The following is a 20,928-nucleotide window of genomic DNA, read 5'->3' as shown; positions in this document are numbered from 1 at the left end:
TTTGAAATCTAGAGAAATAAACTACTGTATTATTGAAGCAAGAGATGTTTTAAAATATAAAAATTATCCCAGTACTTACTGCAAGTCCATGAACTTATATTTAATAGATTGTATTAGACCCTTCTCAGAAGTCACGCTTTGTGGCATTTGCTCTTATTTACTGTCCTGGCAGAAAGTTCCGGCTGAAGTCAAGGTCACCTTCTATCCCAAAGTTGGTATAATTAGTATCAATTCAGTGTTTCGACAAGCTTCCACAGGAGGTTATTAACTGTGTTTCATGTGGAGTGTCAAAGAAGCAAGGGCAGTGCTGGCAATCTTTTCAGCTTCAAAGGCACAGCACATAAATTTAATTCATTGGTTAGTAAGAAAGATACAACCAGTTTATTAATGATTTTTTAAATAATTTCAGAGGTGTTCTGGAAATACATTTATTCATATATGTAGGCCAAGGTTTTAAAATATAAAACAGATTATCCTCCTAATAATAAGTAACTCATTTATTCTTAATATTTTATGAGCGATTTGCTTTCTGGAATATAATAATTACAGAAATTTAAAAATTAATATTTATATGTGTATGCATATTATATAAAAATGAATTCAAGGAAATGGCACAAAGTCTACTAGGGAACATTTTCTTTTCTTTCTTAGAGGTTGTTTTGCAGGAAATGTATATATTATTAGATTATATTAAATCTAGAATTATTATCATAAAATCAATTAAGACACTCACATTTATACAAGTAGAAACAATATTAGTAGAACTGTTTACTTAAAAGAAATATAAACTAATGGAACAAGATTTCTGTTTAAATTTATCTAAGCCAAAGAAATAAATAAGCTTAAAATGAAACTCTTAAAAATGTTTGATGTCTTAAATTGCACAAGCCACAAGAATGCCCTTAGAAAATAGAATAGAGCATAAATGTTCTGCTTCCCTTAATAGGTGGTATGGGAAAGAAAATATGAATACCAGTTTTCTTCAAATATTTCCTAAATGCCATAAAGAAATAAGTAAATATTTAAAGATTTTTAAACTTTACCAGAATTCACCTTCATACAAGTCAGAGGCAAACACTCCACTTGGTTTCCGAAATGGTTATATATAACAAGTGATTCTTATTCCAAATAAGATCTACTAGAATAGAAAGAATAACTTTAGCACCCTATGCTATCTTGGAATAACCTAATCTGAAACATTGCCATTATTCCAATGTGTGGGTCTATAGCTGAGTAAGAGACCAGGACCCCCAGTCAGTACTCCCACCCACGTCTGACCTGTAGCCACTCCCTTCAGCATTAATAATATGGTACTTTTAGCAAGGTTGAGAGGGAGCATACATCATGCTTATTCTTTCCAAGTGAGAAGCATTTTTAATATCCTGTTTCCATTATGAACTATGTTTCATGTATTTAATTTTGAAACAGAGTCAACTTTATATAGTAATTATGGTTTTTAAAAAGACTAGTGGAAATTTAGCTATACTCACAGCTTAAATGTAGAAACCTATCTTTTTGCAGATAAGCAGCTCCCTCTATATGGATCATCTGGAGACTGAAATATTACTTAATTTTTGTCAAGTGAAAAAAGCCCAACATATTGACACTTAATTTTTAAAAGCTCACAGCACCATGCAAATTGTGTTTTATTACCATCAATAAAATCAGAAACATTTTTAATAGCTAAACACTCATAATACAAGCTCATAAACAACTTCTTGATTTGCACACTTTGGGATTTAACTCTGTCAAGATGATATATTTTACCATTGCAAATGCTCTATTTGAATGCATTTATTATGACTAACTCAGAGCTATAATGATTTTACTCCATTCATTCTTTCTCAGTGCTGGTGTTTTCTTTTATTCTGATAAACGTTTCCTTATCTCTATGTATTCTATTTTTTAAGTATCTGTGCCAAAAAGGGGAGGAGGGTACACATTAATGAAACCAAATAAAAATAAAATATAGACTAGATTTTCTTTGACATAAAGGAAATAGAGATTAGAAGCATGGGTCAGATCATTATTGCTTTTTAACCTGATTTAATTAAATAGATGTTTCAGACAGTGATTTGATGTGCTCATGTATGCATTTTGTGTTTAAGTTAGCATATTGTATTTTGAAGCCAGAGAAATGAAACAACAATTGAAGTAAAGGAATCTGCATACAAAAATACTATTTCATAAACAACATTCTAGGCAACTGCAGTTCATTAAAAATGCCCACATTAAATATGAGTAGAATGTTACAATTAATCTCATTTTCTCTATACTGGCACAAAGTAAATACTTCGGCAATTTATTTTCATTTGATATAGCTTAACTTTGTGTATATGATTTTTTTCTACAATTCACTAAGATTGCTTCAAGGAATCTTTAGAGAAGGAAGATCTTTCAAACAGTAATATTTTGGGATTATACTTAATGATCAACCATGTCCCTAAATTCATATACATTTAAATAGTTAAATTTTATGATTCACATGATTTTAAAATTACAGTGGACCTTTAATTCTAGACTGGATCTATAATTATTGTAGATGTATGCTAAAATTCATTCTATTCTACATGAATAATTTAAAATATTTTACTTAATATTACATTTTTAGACATAATAACTAAATTAATGTGTAATTTAATTGTGAAGAATTGACATTAAGTTTGTGCTTGACATTAAACTTTTGATTGCAGAAGCATGCATTTCAAAAAGACATCCACCTTAAATAAACATATTGCCAGCTGTAGCAAAACAACCAGGTAAGAAACTAGGCTGCCCCACCCGTGAAGTTCTTTTTGTCAGAAAGTCCTGGGTAACCTAGATAACTGATTACCTTGGGTAACCTGGTTTCTCCCTTCCTGTGCTCTAACTCCCATTCTTATGCTTTAAATTAACCAATAAAGGGTGAACCCACAAAACTCTAGACACCCCACCTTTGAACCCTAATAAAGGCAGAGCCCAGGTCTGTGCGCTCTCTTTCTCTTTTCACCAGTGACTTCACTATGTGGCCCTCCAGAATCTCTGAGTAATAATTTTGTTCCTCAAAGTTCCCTAGTGGTTTCTTACTGAAGTACAGCCTGAGATCATATTAAGAACAAGGGCTGGTCCAACCTCAACATTTGGCCCTGGTGGAGGAAATGTCTGTGAGGGCTCCTAAAAGCAATAGGAGCTGAGGCAAGTGCCTCAAGCATTCCTAGCGAAAAGCATCACTATCAATAGGCTGGGACCAACACAACAGTACCCATCTCTAAATTTTGAGACTGGTCATTATTATTCTGGTTGTAGATAATTTGATAATGGTTGATTTCTTAAATTTAAAAAAATATGTCTTTTGTTTTTGTTTTGCAGTGCCATTGTGAAATAAGCTACCTTTGCAATTACCTCATTATAGTTAATAAATTGGTTCATATTACTAGAAAAATGGTATGATTTTATTAACAAAAATTATTTCACCATTTTAAAGTCTGATGTAAAACTAAATCAATACTTGAATCAATAATTCATTTGGATTTTTACATGGATTGTGCAAACATTTTCATCATCACTTTTAGGATTTATTTTTTCCTATCTGATATACTGAAATGCATGAAGTATTTGAACAGACCCTTAGCATTAGGACAGGGAGTATATCAGATATTTCACATCTTCTCTCCACATATGTCATTTCATTTCTATACTTGTAGTGCAATTACAGTCTTACAGAGGCAGAGACAGGTAATAATTAGGCATTTAGGAGTTTTTCTGTGTTGGTAAGTACAAAAGATTCAGTTGTGAATTCTAATTTCAAAAATCATGATAAATAGACATAATCACTGATATATCTCACTGTGTCTCATATATGTTTCTTGACTTTTCAATACCTTTATATCATGATCTGTAAATGAGGGTGCTTGCTGTTAAAGATTCTTAGATTATGAGCTAGTTTATAATAAAATTAAAATTATACAGTATGATAAAAAATTTAAAAAAATGCTTTCAAATTAATGATACCATGCAAAAATAATATTAATACTAGAAATCATATCAGGTCATTTGGAAGCATTTTATAAATTATCATGTTTATCTCATTAAAAATTTATTACAGTGACCTAAAAAACCCCCAAATTTATAAAAGAGTATATATAGATATAGATATATAGATATAGATATACAGATATATATCTTTTGAATTAGTTGATAGGATTAATCAGGCCACTAGTCTTAAAAAGTTGCAATTTCTATAAGCAGAAAATTAAAATGTGTTGTAGCAGTGATGCTTTGTAATGCAAATATTTAAGAGATCTATAAAGTGTTCAGGTTTTAGGTATATGATAAATAAATAAGAATCCTATAAAATTCATAGAAAATTTATAAATTGTTGTTATAGTCAAGGATAGATAAGTAAGTTCCATATGCTCTAGTGCCATTTTAATATTTAATTTTTTCACATAATCAATTAAAAATAGGTTTGAAATTAAAATGTAATCAGTGCACTAACACCAAAGAATTTTGCCAGAATTAAAACTAGAATTACTATAGGAAAAATATACCATTTCAGATGCAGCTACATGTGAACACATTTGTTTTACTTAAAAGAACTAAGCAATCATTGTCATACATTGAGTGCTGATTATGTTGCCAGAACTCTAGACATTATCCAATCCTCAAGGCAATCTGAGAATTAAGTGTTTCTCATTTTTCTGACAAAAATGCTGATGCTAAATTTGGTTCATCATCTAAGACCAAAGACTTTGTAAACAGAAGAACTGAAACTCACACCTAAAGATATTTCTCAGGCTCACTTATTCTGTCTTTCCCATGACTGTTCAAGTTTGCTCCCTTCTCTGTGTTATAGCACCCTTTTTTGTAACAAAGTACTGCTAATTGCCCGCTTTTCTTCCATATGGTTGAAGCTCCTCTTCCTGCACACAAGAATGCATTTCATGTACAAATTGAAGAGATGTGCAAATTCTCAAGGTTATGACTAACAATTGGAGTAGCTTCTTTTGGTCTATTTTATCTTGATTTTTAATATAGCAACAGCTATGTTTCTTTATTTTTAATTGGATGTTTACCATATCTTAGGATAGAAATCTCAGCAATGGCAGGGGTGGTGAAAGAGTGTAAATGGAGATATGAACAGTGATTCATTTGTGGTCATTTATTAAATAAGTATGTATATAGTGAGATAAATGTTATAGTTTATGAAATTTGAAGAAATGCCATTTAAACCTAATAAAATTAAATATAGTTAGCTTAGTAATTTAGATTACTGAATGAGAGAAAGAGATGAAAGTAAACAAAAAAAAAATTGGCAAGTTGAAAATATTTAGTTCCTAGCTTTTTTTAGGCAACATATTCTTATTATATCTTTTAAACTATAATTTGGAAACATCTTTCACTAATTTATAGATAAATGAATTCCACTTAAAATATAATTGCACCTGAAACCTCTAATTTAATAGGTAATGCACAGCTAAGTGAATATCATATAAATTAAAAGGAATATAGTACAAAAATCATAAAATATTTATTTATTGACTGAATCCCCACCTCCCTCAAATATGGACTAGAACATTAGTCATGCAGGTGAGCTTGGTGACCTCCTTCAATTCCCAGATAGGAGGGAAAAATAGACATTACACTAACATTCAATGTTGGTGCTACTATTTTTTCTGTATAAAGCAGATGCTATGAATTGCCTAACTCATAAAATATGCTTTCTTTTCACATATCTTGGTGCCATTTGAAAAATAATATCTTGCAACTATTAAGTAAAAAAAGAGGGAATCGGGGTATGTGTGTGTGTGTGTGTGTGTGTGTGTGTGTGTGTGTGTGTGTGTCTTTTTTGAGGTTTATTTATTTGTGTGCTCCTTTGAAGGAAAAATAAATTTTTTCAGCACTTTTGAATTCCATGGTGTAAAGTTCACAAAACATCTTAGGAAATCTTTAAAAAATGAATTTCCTTGAAAAAGTAGAAAATTGATTTCTTTTTAGCAGGCTGGTTAAAATGGAACAGATAAGAGTCACTTAAGATGCATGTAAACAAATATAAAAGATTTGTTCAACACTTCACTTTGAAATAAAATATTTTCTATTATTTTAGCCTAATATATATATATATATATATATACACTCACAAAGAATATGAATACTTTTCATTAATTAAGTATAGACACTGATTATTTGGGGGAAATGCATCAATTTAATTGTTAGTGATTTCAGATACAATATGTTTAATCCCCATAATTTTAGGACCTGGCATAGTGCCATTTATATAAACAGCAGGTACTTGATAAATATTTATTGAAGAAGAAATGAACTAGGCTTTTTTTGTTATAATTAGGTCTTTTAAAAAAAGTTAAGTCAATATATATCTCTCTCCTTTTCCAACAAAGTGATTTGTTTGTACAGTCAGAACTTAATATCATAGAGATTTTATTGGTAAGCAGTAAATTGCATTTCATTTGAATTACTGTTTGTAAAAAAATCTTTAGAAAAACAATAAAAGCAAAGTAGAACTTTAGATATTTATATTTCATATAACATCATAAAGTATTTTTTAACTTTTTCTTCATTTTTATTATTTTTCTACTCATTTTTATATAAGTTGTTATAAGAATGATCTTTAATCTCTTCTACTTATAGATTTAGCTCAAATACAGTTTTTTTAGTAATACTAGGTATTTTGAGAAATTCTTAATGTTACTATCATCAAGCTTTAGCTATCAATCTTGTACACTGTATAACAGAATTGACCAAATTATTAAAAATTAACAATTATAAGATACTAAAATATTTTTCTGGAACAAGAGAAAAAGTAATATAACTATAAAGTAAAAGCTAACAGCAACTCAATATAATATTGAGAATTACTAGAAATTCTACGAAACACAGTCTAACTGAACAGTCTTTACAAGTGAAGGAAAATAATGTTAAGTCTATCCTTGACAAAACTTTAGATATATATTATTGTAAAGTTCTCATGATTTCAAATTACATTGTTACATTTAACACATATTAGGACAGCCAACGTGACATAAAACATGTATAAGAGTAAATGACAGACTTAAATAGGACAAATTGTCTCTGAACATTGCTTATGCAGAAATAAAGTTTAAAATGTGTATTTCTCTAATGTGCTCAAACAACTTTTTATTTTTTCATCATCTACTAACTACTTAAAGCCTACTCAGAAATGCTTTTTTATATTTCTGAACCATGACATAATAATTATTTTTGCCCTTAAGGATTACTTCAATATCTTTTAGGTTGCTCTGTTTGAGACAAACATACTTATTAGTAAACGGATGCCAGAAATTACTCATGGAGCCAACCATCAATTCCTGTCATCCTGGACAAGTCTAGAACATTTGCTTTCAGAACATTCTGTTAGTAGAATAAGTAGCTCCACTCAGCAAATCACTTCAGGCTGACATATTGAATATTTACCTAAAAGTTCTATGTGGCAAATAGTTTATAATGACCCCTGGATTATGCCAATTTTACAACAAATTCAATGCAGGCATTTTAATCTAGTTGCAGAGGAATAACAAATCAGTAACATTAAACTAGGGTCTTAAAAAAACAAACACTACCTCTGCATTTTTGAACATCTTATTTCTTTGCATTTATAGGGTAAGGAAAAAAAACAAACAGTGTCCCATGTTCACATTTTAAACTCTCAATGTTGCAGAGCTCCATATATTCTCAACCTATATTCTGAAACATTTTCATAAGAGTCATAATTGACACTAAGAAAAATTAAAATGTACCATCTTGTCTCATATTTTATTCCAACAACCTTAACTGATAGTAACTGAGGTGACTTAATTACTTCTTAGAAGTAAGTAAAATTGGATCTCTATTCCTCTACCCTTTATAAAACCTTTAAAAGCTCTATTTAATGTGTTTCCCAGGCCATAACAAAGAAGCATACTGTACCTCGTATGTTGCTGGATGTTGCAGATGTGGTTTGGTTGGCTGTTATGGCTACAGTGGTTGTGACTGTTGCAGTGGTAAGGGAGGGGATGATAGTAGTGGGAAGCAAAGTGTTGGGAACATCTGGTGAGTGGAAAAAAAAATATAAAACAAAATCATATCATGCAAACAAAAGAGAAACACAAATGATTCAAATTACAAATACATATATCTTATTTGGGTTGAACTTTTAACAGGCTTAAACAGATTATCAGGTACAAAGCTGGCGGTACCACGCAGTTCTTGTCATTTTGTTTTTCATTGATTTTTAATGCTCCTACACAAAGCAAAAACTTGGAGCAATGTTTGACTATAAGCAGATTGCCTGCAATATTTAGAGTAAAACTTAAAATGACAAGAATTCATTCGTTTGCTGAGTCGTTTAAGAAGTTTGACATGCAGTAGCAAAATACAGAGGAAAACAGAAACTGACATGCTTTGTCAAAGAAGTAAACAAAGAAACAGCACAACAGAAAATAAACACAAATAACACCACCATATAAGATTAAAGAAATGTTAACGATGGATGAATATATGCATGTTAAATACTCTGATTTTTTTTTAGGCAAACAATGATAGGAAATAGGATGAAAGCAATCTTTAGATACAAACAAAAAAGAAGCCAACTGTTACTATTATTATTACCATTATTTTGCTTTTCCTTTTCTCACAAACGGTGTTAATGTACAGTTTAGAATCTTATAATTCTTACCCTGATTAGCTGGTAACGCCTTCTAACAATTTTGCAGTACCTAGGAGTCTTTAACAAGTATTGGGTCAACTAGCATGGAACTCAATATTCTGAACTGTTTATGACTTATTTTATTTGGCATACCTAGGAGAAGTTATTGAACATATATCTGAACCATAACATTCAACCCCTAGTCCATAATCAGTCAAAGTTGGCAAAAGTTGACAGTAGATTCAAATACAGAGAACATAAAAAAGAGAAAAATTAGCTTAGAGTTTAACACCAAAATCTTCCTTTTACTCAAAAGCAGCTAAAACTTTGAAAAGCAGCATAGAGAACACTGAAACAATATAGCCAGTGTCAAGCAATGAGAACTTCAGTAAGATCCTCAGAGTCAAATCTTGTCTCAAGTGGATAGGCATAAAATTTACACAGTGAGGAAATTAGAAACAGTTCACAAATTACCTGTAATTACTGTGCTGGGGTTTGATTTCACATGTTTGCTACACAGCTCCTATATATTCAGAGTGTTTGACAGATTATTTTGCTATTAAAAAGCTTCCTGTCATTCTCTCAGTTAAAGTCTCTGAGTCACACCAAATTTTTTCTAGTTCCTTACTTCTGATAAACAGCCCTACTCAATCCTCAGACTTTAACCTGCTGAATTCTCTATGCTGGAGACATCAGAAAACAGCATGAGATCACTCTCTTATCTTTGGTATTTATGTTTACACCTGTTTCCTGGCCAGTCACATTAAGAAAACAACCTTCTGAAAACCCAATGGTGCTACATTAATCACTAGAGAAAATGGGTATTGTCTGGAGTGCGATTACCATGATCATAAAGTAGAACTGACTTCAACAACATTAAAAATGAATAAATATTATGTATATGTGCACATATGCTTCTTGTTTACTAATTTCTATAATAACTTCTTATTTTCATTGTAAGCTTTCCTAAATAGTTTAGGCAGGCTGGAGGTAAATGAAAGACATTTTCTAAATTTAAAAAAAGTAATTTTAATTTTCATGCATTTCCAAAATAGAAAATAATACATTCTTTGTCTGTTAGCAAAATCATTTGCTCATTAGGATCTCAAAATATATGTATTTCATTAGTGCAAAGGGAAATATCTTCCGGGGCTAACAAATATAAGAATATACAATGATATTAGTCCTTTAAAACTCCATGGAAAGAACCCAAGATTACCAAACCTATCACTGATTATAAAATATTACATTATTTGCTATCAGAAAATGGGTTAGAATAAAATTTCATTGTATCTGAAAAGCAGTGTTTCAAAACCAGCTATATTATTTGATTCTGGAGTGCAAATAACAGACTTTTTTTTTTTAAGCCAAAAAACCCCATATTGTTTGGATTTTTTTCCTTACTTCATATCAACAAAGATGGGTAATAATTAACTCTGATTTGTTTTGGAGATAGTCTATATATTTTCATGAGCATTCTTATATATACCAACAATATCCTATTTCCCATATGAAGATGCATGATATATAGGGTTTTGCCCACCAGGCTAATATTCAAAAAACATTTAAAAAATGGGTAGTTTTAATAATTGTTAATCCACTTTAAGAGAACTGTCCTAGAGTCTTCTACAGGGTCCAGATAGATGAGATAACACCACTAACCATTATTGACTCATAGTCTGGCTCCTGCTTATCTGCTCATCATTCTCATCTTCTCCCCTTGACTTCATATGTACCTAAAAACAAACTGGCTAAAAGCAATTTGATGGAAAGAGCCTTGGCCGATACGACAATTGGGTCAAGAAAATGACCTGTCAAATAAGAAATGTCTCCCAGTCACTGTTACATATTTTTAATCACTAGTAACATTATTTCATCCTACATGTTCTGAAACATTTTAAACACTTTCATGTTTGCAAAAATTTTGAGGGTTTCATCATTCTGTTCTTTCTTTTTATCACACATTCATGTCCATCCAATTATTTCAACTCTATTGTGAAATAGCAAAAGTTGAAATAATCTTAACATTCAATACCAGGAGATTAATCAGAATCAACTACAACTCAACAATGTAAGATTAGTTAGAATTAGTTGTAATTCTCAGAAAGGCCAAGGAAATTGTGTGATATTTCTCTTACCTAAACTTTCTATTGTTCTGATTTTATTGTTGTCAGTCTCCCCACTTGGCAATTAATCTTTGAATAGAACTCTGCCTACTTTATTGTTGGTACCCTAGCACAATTTAGAAGGTCAACAAAAGTTTACTAAATGAATTTGTTCATAGCATTATAAAAATAAAACATATTTTAGGGGATCTAGAAAAGTTCACTTTTTTGACAGGTCAACTAGTCAATATAGAACTAAAATATTTCATTACTTCTGCTCAAAAAAAAATTCTTCTCTGTGTTTAATACATACAGACAATTTTTATTTTCTGAAGGATACATTTTCAAGATTATAACCTACAAATTCTTTCTTCAATAAATTTCCTTGCTAATAAAATGAATCTTTGCCTACATATCCTGCAACTTTGAAAGCTGTGTGAGCCTGACCTGAGATTCATGGATTCCACACCACCTTATGAATTCTCTCCAGTTTCAACAGATTTGAGACTTTCCAAGAAAGGGTGTAAGACGATGAGGGCTCACTAAGTAACTCTCATTGTGATCAGTGGTGAATGATCTCAACAAATTTATGAGTTGTCTATTATTATCCCCACTTAATGGATGAAAGAACTTTGAGATAGAGTTTCCTCATCTTGAAAATTACACACATATGTATAAATATGTTATATTATAGAGAAAATTTTCTTAAACCTAAGTATAATGCAAAGAGAAATTTCTCTAACACTCCCATCTCAAGATCATTTATTTTATCTGTATGATTGTAACTCTTCTTTTTTTTTTTTTTTTTTTTTTTTTTTTTGCCATACGCGGCCTCTCACTGTTGTGGCCTCTCCCATTGCGGAGCACAGGCTCCAGACGCGCAGGCTCAGCGGCCATGGCTCATGGGCCCAGCCGCTCCGCGGCATGTGGGATCTTCCCGGACCGGGACACGAACCCGTGTCCCCTGCATCGGCAGGCGGACTCTCAACCACTGCGCCCCCAGGGAAGCCCTGATTGTAACTCTTGTCAAGGCAGAAATTAATAAAATTCTGAGCTGTCTTCCTAAGTCCAAATACCCAACTCTCTAGTTTTTATCCTACAAATGAGTGGCAACATTTGGAAACATTCAGCAATTATTTTAAAGGTCCTGGTTTGATGCATTCCCTTTTGCCTTTTATTTAAACATTGATTATGAGAATGAAGCTACATTTTCATAAGGAAATACGAAATTGAAAACATGAGTAATAACAATTTGCCTTAGTTTTAAGGTATCTAGAATTCTGTACCTTTTTAAAACCACTATGTTGTTACTACAAAGTATACTCAATCAAATATAGTACAGGATAGAAAATGCAGGTCATTTTGTCCCCAAGACACATCCATTTTTGTGTCTCCAAAGAATAAAAATATATTGATTCATATGCAGAAGAATTACAAACATGTGCACATACATAATAAAAGTAAGTTACTCCTGGTTCAACATTAATTTACTAATTCTGTTTATAAAGCCACATAATCTGCAATCATATTAATATTATAAGTAATTTGCTGAATATGACTTAAATTTAGAAGATTTTAATATATGTCTTACATGTTTACATCCTATGATTTAAATGGACACTAAGATAACTATAAATAAAAAATAGAAAAATTAATGGTATGCAATTTATGAATATTAAAATTCAGGAATGATAACTGTCTAACAGACAGGTCAGTCAATTAACTACATGATATTTCATCTCTGTTTTCTACAATACAAAGATGGGCTCAAATTTTTACTGTCATTTTCCTTGGAGAGCATGTTAATTTAATCAAATACTGTTGAATTTGCCTGGAAAAAAAAAATGGTTAAAATAAGAAGTTCATCATTTACAATTTACAAAAGAAATTTACTGTATTATATATTTTCTAGATGTTAAAGTATAAATAATGAAGTTAGTAATTGATAAAATATCTAGTGCATAAAAGAAGGTATCTTGAGGAGCGCACAAAGGGAAAATAACTAGATTTTATTTTTCAATTTTAGTTTAGATCTGATCAGATAAATTAGCAAATACAGATAAATTATTCAGATATAATTTAAATCCAAACAAGAGAAATTTCAATAAAGTTCTTCAAAATCAGAAATAAAAGCATATTCTAGTTAATAATAAATTTGTTTGAATATGATATAAAAATATTTTCAAGTTGTTAAAAATTTTTATCACAATATATACAATGTGTAACACCAGATTCTCTGAAATTGTGATTATGTGTTTAAAATCTTTGCCTAGCACATTAAATCTTAGGGAACTACTTATTTACTATATACTAAAATGGATAAATCTTGCTAAAATAGCTTCATGATTTAAGTAAGATATTAAAATTAATTCATAGCGGTCTATGACTCACTATCTAAAACTTTATAGTTTTAGTGAAAACTATAGTAACCATAGTAAAATCAGGGATGTCCTTTAAAGGAAAAATTTGAGCATTTTTATTGATAGGAAACTGAGAAAAATAAACGTCCCAGGCATGAAAATATTCACTTATAGTTTTACCTACACATAAGATGTGAATTAAAATAAATTACAGTTTTCATTTTGTTTGTAACATATATAAAGTGCTGTTCTGACATAAAAGGAAAATTCAGGAGTACTTCAATAATATCAGACAGAACCCCAAATCTAGTCAATTGCACAATTGCATATTAGTGCAGACAAAGTCTAAGTAGGCTGCAAAAGTTACTCATGTGAGTGAACGTTGGGTTACAAATAAATGCAGTGTAAATACTGTGCGTTACTTCTGTAAGAACCTATTCACTTGCAGAAACACAATTTTAGCTCACACAACAAAGCTGTTGAATCAGGAAACTAAAATCTTTGTGTCCGGAGACCATGGCTAAATTTTGCTATGATAAAGTCATCAGTCCACCATGTCTCCTGCTTAACCTACATGACTCTGATGTGAACTCCAAACTGCACCCACCATTGTCTTCAGATACCTCAATGTTAAGATTTCTGGAACAACAGGGGCTAGAGGTCTTCAGAACATATATATGCCTGGCTTCTTTTCTTTATTTCTTATAGTACCAAGTTAACATAAACAGAAAAGCAAAGCCTGGAGCACAAGACATCTTCCCTGACACAGTGCTTTCCCCAAGTTCTAGACTCAGCTCCTTCTGTTCTCTTTGCTACCATGTTCTCAGAGCCACATCCTGTTTCACAACATTAGTTTTCCCTTTCGTGTCTATCTTTCAAGTCCAGTTTAAATATGATCTCATTTGTAAAGCATCCCCCAATTCTGTAGAGTTAATACCTTCCCTCAGTGTGCTTTCAAGCACTTTGCACACACCTCTACACATGTTTATTATACATTATATGACCATGAGATGTATGTTTATGTACCTATCTTTCCAATAAACTGTAAGCTCAATCTTTATAAATCAACTTGTCTTTGTTTTTAAAAATATAATTTTGACTTGGGACAAATTTACTCTGACCCAACCCCTCAGTATCACCCAATCTCATCTTAGAATAGTCTCTCTTTTCTTGATGTACCTAGTGAAACACCACTCTCAAGTTTCAGCCTGATTCCTACCTGCTCTGTGAAGAATTCCTTGACCACATAAAACCCAACTGATTTCCCTTCTCTGAATACTTTTTGTGTTTTCCGAGTTTACCTCTGCTTCCCTCATTTTGTTATCTATACCCCGCTGCCATGACAAAGATGTTTACATTCATGACACACTACTATGAACACACCCAGGGCTATGTGTCTCTCACTAGCTACATAGCTCTCTCTCTCCTTCCCTACTTATCAAAATACATGTGTAGCACTATGGTGACATTTAAAAATTTTCTCTAATTAACATAATCAATTAATACACTCAACTATTCTAACTTTTATTAATAATAAAGTTCACCATAAACAGAATACATATCAGAGCTCTTCATGAAATCAGTGGTTGAAAACCGGGAGGCTATCACTTTCATTTGGCACTTAATGATTACTAGTGTTTTCTTTTGTTTTTTTTTTCATGAACCAATAAGATGATAAGCTAACAGAAGAATTAGACATCAACTCCATGGTATATTTCTGTGCTTCCTTAGGGTACCTAGCTCTATGCTTTGAATTTGACTGGTGCTTTATAAATAATGCATCTTTTAGTGGTAATAGCAATGTTGTCAATAGATAGGAAATGGTATCACTTTTAATAAAGTGAAACAGTAATTGAGCCTTACACATGGTTAATCTCTGTAAAAGACTGTCCTCTCTCCTCCTTTTACCATTCATGAGGTAATTTTTAGGAATTCCTGCTAAGAGTCTTCAAGTCTAAAAAATAATTTAGAAAACTAAAATGCAGCATACTGAAGAATCTTATATTCCAAATGCAGTCTTTCAATGTTTTTAAAAGTGTTAGAGCTCTAAATCACAATATCCAATTCAAAATAATAGAAAAGGGGCCCTTTTTTTCACATCCTAATGAAGGAATTCGAAAAATGCAACCACATTTTGTTATTGGAGCTTATTAGAGCACAACAGATCCTGTATAACCTTGTCAAAATGAAATCAGTTCCAACAAGCACTGTATACAATAAACTGAAGAGTGGTACAGCACCTTTTTTCCAGTAACGAGCTTTTCAGGTTAAAGGTATGTTCTGTTCTCTACAAATTCAGTGTACAATAATTTCTAACTTGTCAACCTCTTTTGTTTTGTGGCAGTTTCTCTTTTTAAAAATTGCATTCTGGCCCATTCAGAATGGATTTTCAGAGCAAAATTAAGTCTAAAGAGTCCCAGAAGCCCAAACTGCTTGTTTCTCTCTAAGGACTAGTGTTCAATCGGGGGAAAAACTGCTACCATTTAGTTTGGACTCCATATGTCTACTTCCTTTCTGCTTTATGTCACTAACTCCCCTGGGTGGTCCCAGGATAATCAAGAGCGAATTCAAACCAAGGATTATTAGTGGAGATGTAGAAGATTATTAGTGGAATATTATTAGTCAGAACTCGATGTATACTAGAAGTATTAAGGTAAGAAGTGTCTTTTTGAAAGAAGTTATTCGCATATCCTAATTTTAAAAATAACAGGCATCCTTAACTTTACTGATAATTGCACTGCCATTGGAAGCAATTGTAAGAGGAAAAGTTTACTGTATTTGCTTTTTTGCCTGTGCAGAGAAGGACATTTATCTGTTCTCATTATATTCAGCTACATGTAGCAGCCTATTTGGGTTATAGCATAAGAATGGATAACAGTACCAAGGCTCTTACTTAAATGACAGCCACCAGGTTGACAAGGCCTCAACTAGCCAGAGCATGCCTATTCTTCCAGAACTGTATGGTAACCTCATCTGCTTCATAAAAAGGAGCCCTTTTAAAAATTATATTTGAATGCATCCATATTTATTCCTCTGATAGCTTCAACTGGCTTCACATACTAAATGGAATCCTCATACAATAAAAAAAAGCTGTTCTTGAAAAATGAAAAATAAAAAGTATTGCAATTTTAAACTGTAGGTGGTAACCCAAAGTCACACGTAATTACAAGAAAAGTTGATGAATAAAATCAGTTGGTCATTTGAAAAAAAGTATGCATTTTTTTTTCTTTTAAAATACTCTTTTACATTCCAAACTGACAAAAGAAAGTGAAATTTAAAGTGAGAAAAAAATGCCTTTGAAGTGAATGATTCCATACCATTTAGCTCCACCTACTTCCATACTAGGAGTTCTTTCCTAAAAGTGCTTTACCAAAAAGTAAATCAGATGATTTGATCAAACACTTTAAGTTCTGTGAGGATGTCAGTTTCCTCTGAGAGAACAGTACTGTCACCCATTAGAAGAGAAACTTAAACCAAATATAAATATACACAAGGGGAAGTATGATATAGTAGAAAATTACTGATTGAAAAATCCAGATATTTTGATTTTTCATTTAGGTTCTGTGATAAAATAACTGAGAGACATTTTGCCTATAATTTAATCCTTCTGAATCTATGCTTCTTCATCTAAAAAAACAGAGTTTAGACCTGGTCATTTATTCATAAATTATTCCTCTTCTTATTTAATACACAAATTCCATAAAAGAGTAACAATGGGTTCTGGAATCCTGAACTAAATATCCTTAAGGTCTTAACTAAACTGTGCTACTGTACTATGTTACCAATTTGTATAAGTTAAAAAATGCTTTCATTAAATTGGAAGTTATTACACAGCACTAATTCTAGTGAATTCTAATTTTCACATATATGTTTGTTGTCTGATCGATTTTTAAAGGTAGTAAAATGCATTCAAATAGAATATTTAATATTGCAATATAAAAGCTTATTTAAATGAAAATTAAAGGAGAACTTGGGAGTGTTTCAAAAATGTTATTATAAACTTGCTATCCTGTAACTTAAAATCAACAAGGGCTATTTGTAAATACTTTTTTGTGTGTGTGTGTGTAAATACTTTTTGTGTAAGCATATTAATAAATAGAGTCTCTTGGATGTATCCACAACAGATAATCCCTAATAAACACTAAGAATAATGTTAAGCAGAATTGTGAAGAAATGCCTATTGAGCTCCACTTTTAATATGCCCTCCTATCACCTGTAGCCCTAGAATTCAGAGTTCTCATGCAAAAGCAGGGTCTTTCTTAACCTTAAAAAAGCTTATTTAATAAACTAATTCCCACATGGAATTTGGTGACACAGATTGATAACCTTCCCCAAATTATTTATATTTAAAATATAGGCTCAATAAAGAAGTGAACATTTTACCAAAGTAATATATTTCTAATCGTGGAATTTCATATTCTCCTGGCTATGTCTCCTGAAATATTACAATTAATGAGGGGACCTTGAAACATCTGTGAAATTGCATCATGGTAAAACATATGAGTGAAAACACCTCACTGGTTTATTTTTACTAAGAAGTCCAGGCATAATTGAGAGTGTTTACTTATTTATTATAGGATCTACAGTGCCTGGCCTAGCACTTTATATACAGCAGATACTCAAGAAAACATTTCCTGGAATAGTAAAATATTACTAGTAGTAATATCATTGTGATGTGGATTTTCAGGCCATGCATCAAAGAAGTTTTACATCTGTTTACATTTAAAGATAAATGTTATCTTTATAAGAGATGATATATTTTAAAAAAAGGGAAAGGATATAGATTTCCAAAAAAACAAATCCAGTTTTAAGTTAGCTATCATCATAGAATTTTGTGAAAAGATAAACAGACATGTGAAGTCAATTGCAAAACTCTTCTAATTTCAAAGATTTCTATTGGAGATGTGAATTCTTCTATACACAGTTATTCATACTGTGCACTGCTTAAATCCATAAGGTGGCATTTACATATGGATTGCCAAGTAAATACATCTCACTTATTTTCCCAATATTGGATGAAAGTTAAAGGTCTTGATTTTGGTGTCCAAGGAATGAATATCATTACCCTGATTTGGTTCAGAAGTTAGGGCAGTGTATACACACACATACACGCATATACACTTAGGTATATATGTGTATATATGTGTATGTATGTGAATATGGGTTTGTGCATATTTATGTATGTATATATGTATCTATACATACATATGTGTATTATTTTATTAAGGTTTCTTCTGTTGAAAGAGAGAAACAGAGAGATAAATAAATTTAATTAAAGAAATATTTTTGATTGCCTGCTATTTAGAAGGCACTGCTCCAAGATAAGATTTCTGCTTTGTGCATATAACATATGCACATAAATGCATACATATACAATATATGTACACGTGTATAATACACATATACATGTACATGTACATATCTACAATCAAATATACAACTAAAATACCAAATAATGATAAATGCCCTGCAGAGAATTAAAATAAAGTCATATGTGACTGGGAGAATGGTTTGGAAACAGCGCCAGCAGAACTTGCTGATGAATTGGAAAGAAGGGCAGAGAGGATTCAAGGATAATTCTTAGATTCTGGAACAAGTATATTATATGTTGTTACAATGTTTGTGAAAACTACATTTTTGTAAGAAGCTACAAAGCAGATTTTATGTAAAATCTTCTTCTAGTTAGGCATGCCATTGTTTCTCAAAAGGAATGCCAACAATTTCCCCCCATGGGTGACTGAATATTGATTGAATTTCTCTAATGAATTAATGCATATATACTTGGGGAGAAGAGCTCTATACATTTTATAAAGCTATAATCTAGCCTTTTTTGCACGTAAAAAAAAATCTAGAAAGACTAAGTGCCATGGGTATAACCCTTCTGTTCTGAAATTGACAGAAAAGATCATATATAAAGAGTGCAAGGGAAAACATTTTAAATGTTGGATTTGTTGGGTGGTGGAGTCTTTCTTCCCTTCAGACAGGAATGAGGGTTTTCCGCGTGGACACTTTAGTCAGTGATCCATCTAGGTACCACAGAAACATTTACTTCAGAGTGGTATCTCAATGAATTTTTACCTTGAAAGGTGAAACTTTATCCACTTCAGGCTCATCTTAAAGAGATGAAATTTAGCCTCAACTCCGTGTTGAGTAAGCCTGTACATATCCACTTTTCAAAATGCTTTATAATGAAAGCAGTGCCCCTGTCTCCACTACGTGATCCCATTTCACTTCTCTCTGCAGAGTTCAACAGCATATTCATCCAGTCAGAGGTACTCCTTTCCCACAGGCATCACAGCTCTCCCTGCTTATTCATGTCCAGAGATGCTATGTTTTATCTCAGCAATTAAAGAAGGTACTGTTTTAAGACTCATCCAGCTAGTTTATTGTCTGGAAACTCTCAACTGGAGATGAGAGCAGCAGCCATAGGTTTCTTCCATCAGTGCACTCTTTGTTGTTCCACATGGATGTCTTTTCTATCCTTTTCTTCCTACACCGTATATTTTTCCATCTATGCTTCTAAAGAAAGCATCTCCAAAGGAAAAATGCTCATTATGAGCTCACAGAATCAATTTACCAACTGGTAGGTCTGTCTCCATGTGAGGAAACAGATTTTAGCTGAATCCCTTTCAAATGTTTGCTAGGCTGGCTGTACATCTGTCCATTAATCCAGTCTTCTCTTTCCTGCTCCCCACCCACTCATCTGAGCTCAAAGATTCACTCTCTTATTTCCATTTTGATCTGTATTACCTTTCCTAACAGCATAGCTAAGCAAAAAAAAAACATGTAGACTCTCAATGTTTCTAAATGTTTTGTTGCTGGATAATTATAACAGTAAATGTAAGTGTGACTGCCAACTTTTTAGTCTAGCTACATATTTACTATGAAGCACAGAAGTACACTCTTAATTTTAATTAATGAGAGTTCTCATTAGCTTTCAAATCATTGATAATCATAGAAGGAATATATAAAATATATACCTTAAGACTAGGAAAGTATGTATTATAATCACATTTACTTAGTTCTAGAGTAAGACAAATTTAAACACAAATTTAGGATATTACTTTATGATATTCCTAATCTGTTTCATAATTAGTATGGCATGCATCTATATATGTATTATTTATTTTGCTAAATTTAGGATCAGGAACTAAAACCCTAAAGCAATTGAATTTATATCTTGTACCTTAGTTAAGTATTTGAAGGAGATAACAGATGGTTTGGAAATGTGTGTTAAAGTGAAAGAAAGGCTACCCTCCATGACTCAATTTCCCTCTCTCCCATGGTAAACAAATTGACTGAAAGGAAGAATCAGCACCTGGGATGGGAAGTGAACCTGCATTTACCTGTAGTCTCTGAAAGAGACGGGTATCTAAATGAACAACAAAGTTTGGAAGCTTGGTTTGATGCAGGAATTTGTAATATCTTGGTGTACAACATTCTGCCTCTGTGTAATTTTGACATTTATTATTAAACAATAAAGGTAAAGTGAAATGAAAGTAGCAGTTGTATCAATTTTTTTTAAAGCTGGAAAGGCATATTTAATAGTTTGATACCTTTCACTAAACGAAAACACATAGATATTTCTAGCAGTAATATTCTCTTACTATAAAAATTAAAAACCTGAAACACTATTTTTATAAATGTTCTTACTAGCTAACAATAAAATGTGATGGATCTTATTCTATGTATGTGTTATTTTTGAGGTAAATTATCCTGGAAACAAGCAAACAAACAAAAAGCAATATCACATTTTTCATCAGTATTCATTTCAATAGATACATGAATAAATATATAACACAAACCATAACTGTCAAGTGAT

General features: G+C 31.7%; 1 protein-coding gene across 4 annotated transcripts in view; it reads right to left on the bottom strand.

The window, feature by feature from the left end:
- Window positions 1-20,928, bottom strand: part of CADM2 (cell adhesion molecule 2) — a 1,069,280-nt gene that overhangs the window by 59,655 nt on the left and 988,697 nt on the right. For 3 of the 4 annotated variants that reach the window (XM_060297930.1, XM_030860960.2, XM_060297932.1), the window contains one exon: window positions 7,924-8,043. The exons of the other annotated variant lie outside the window; for it this stretch is intronic. In XM_060297930.1, coding sequence (XP_060153913.1) covers window positions 7,924-8,043 — 120 coding nt within the window. The remainder of the gene's footprint in view (window positions 1-7,923; window positions 8,044-20,928) is intronic. 4 annotated transcript variants of the gene reach the window in all.

The sequence above is a fragment of the Globicephala melas genome, chromosome 4 (genome assembly GCF_963455315.2).
Source record: "Globicephala melas chromosome 4, mGloMel1.2, whole genome shotgun sequence".
NCBI lineage: Eukaryota > Metazoa > Chordata > Mammalia > Artiodactyla > Delphinidae > Globicephala > Globicephala melas.
The sequence above is the reverse complement of the archived record's forward strand: the minus strand, read 5'-3'. Positions and strand labels throughout refer to the sequence as shown.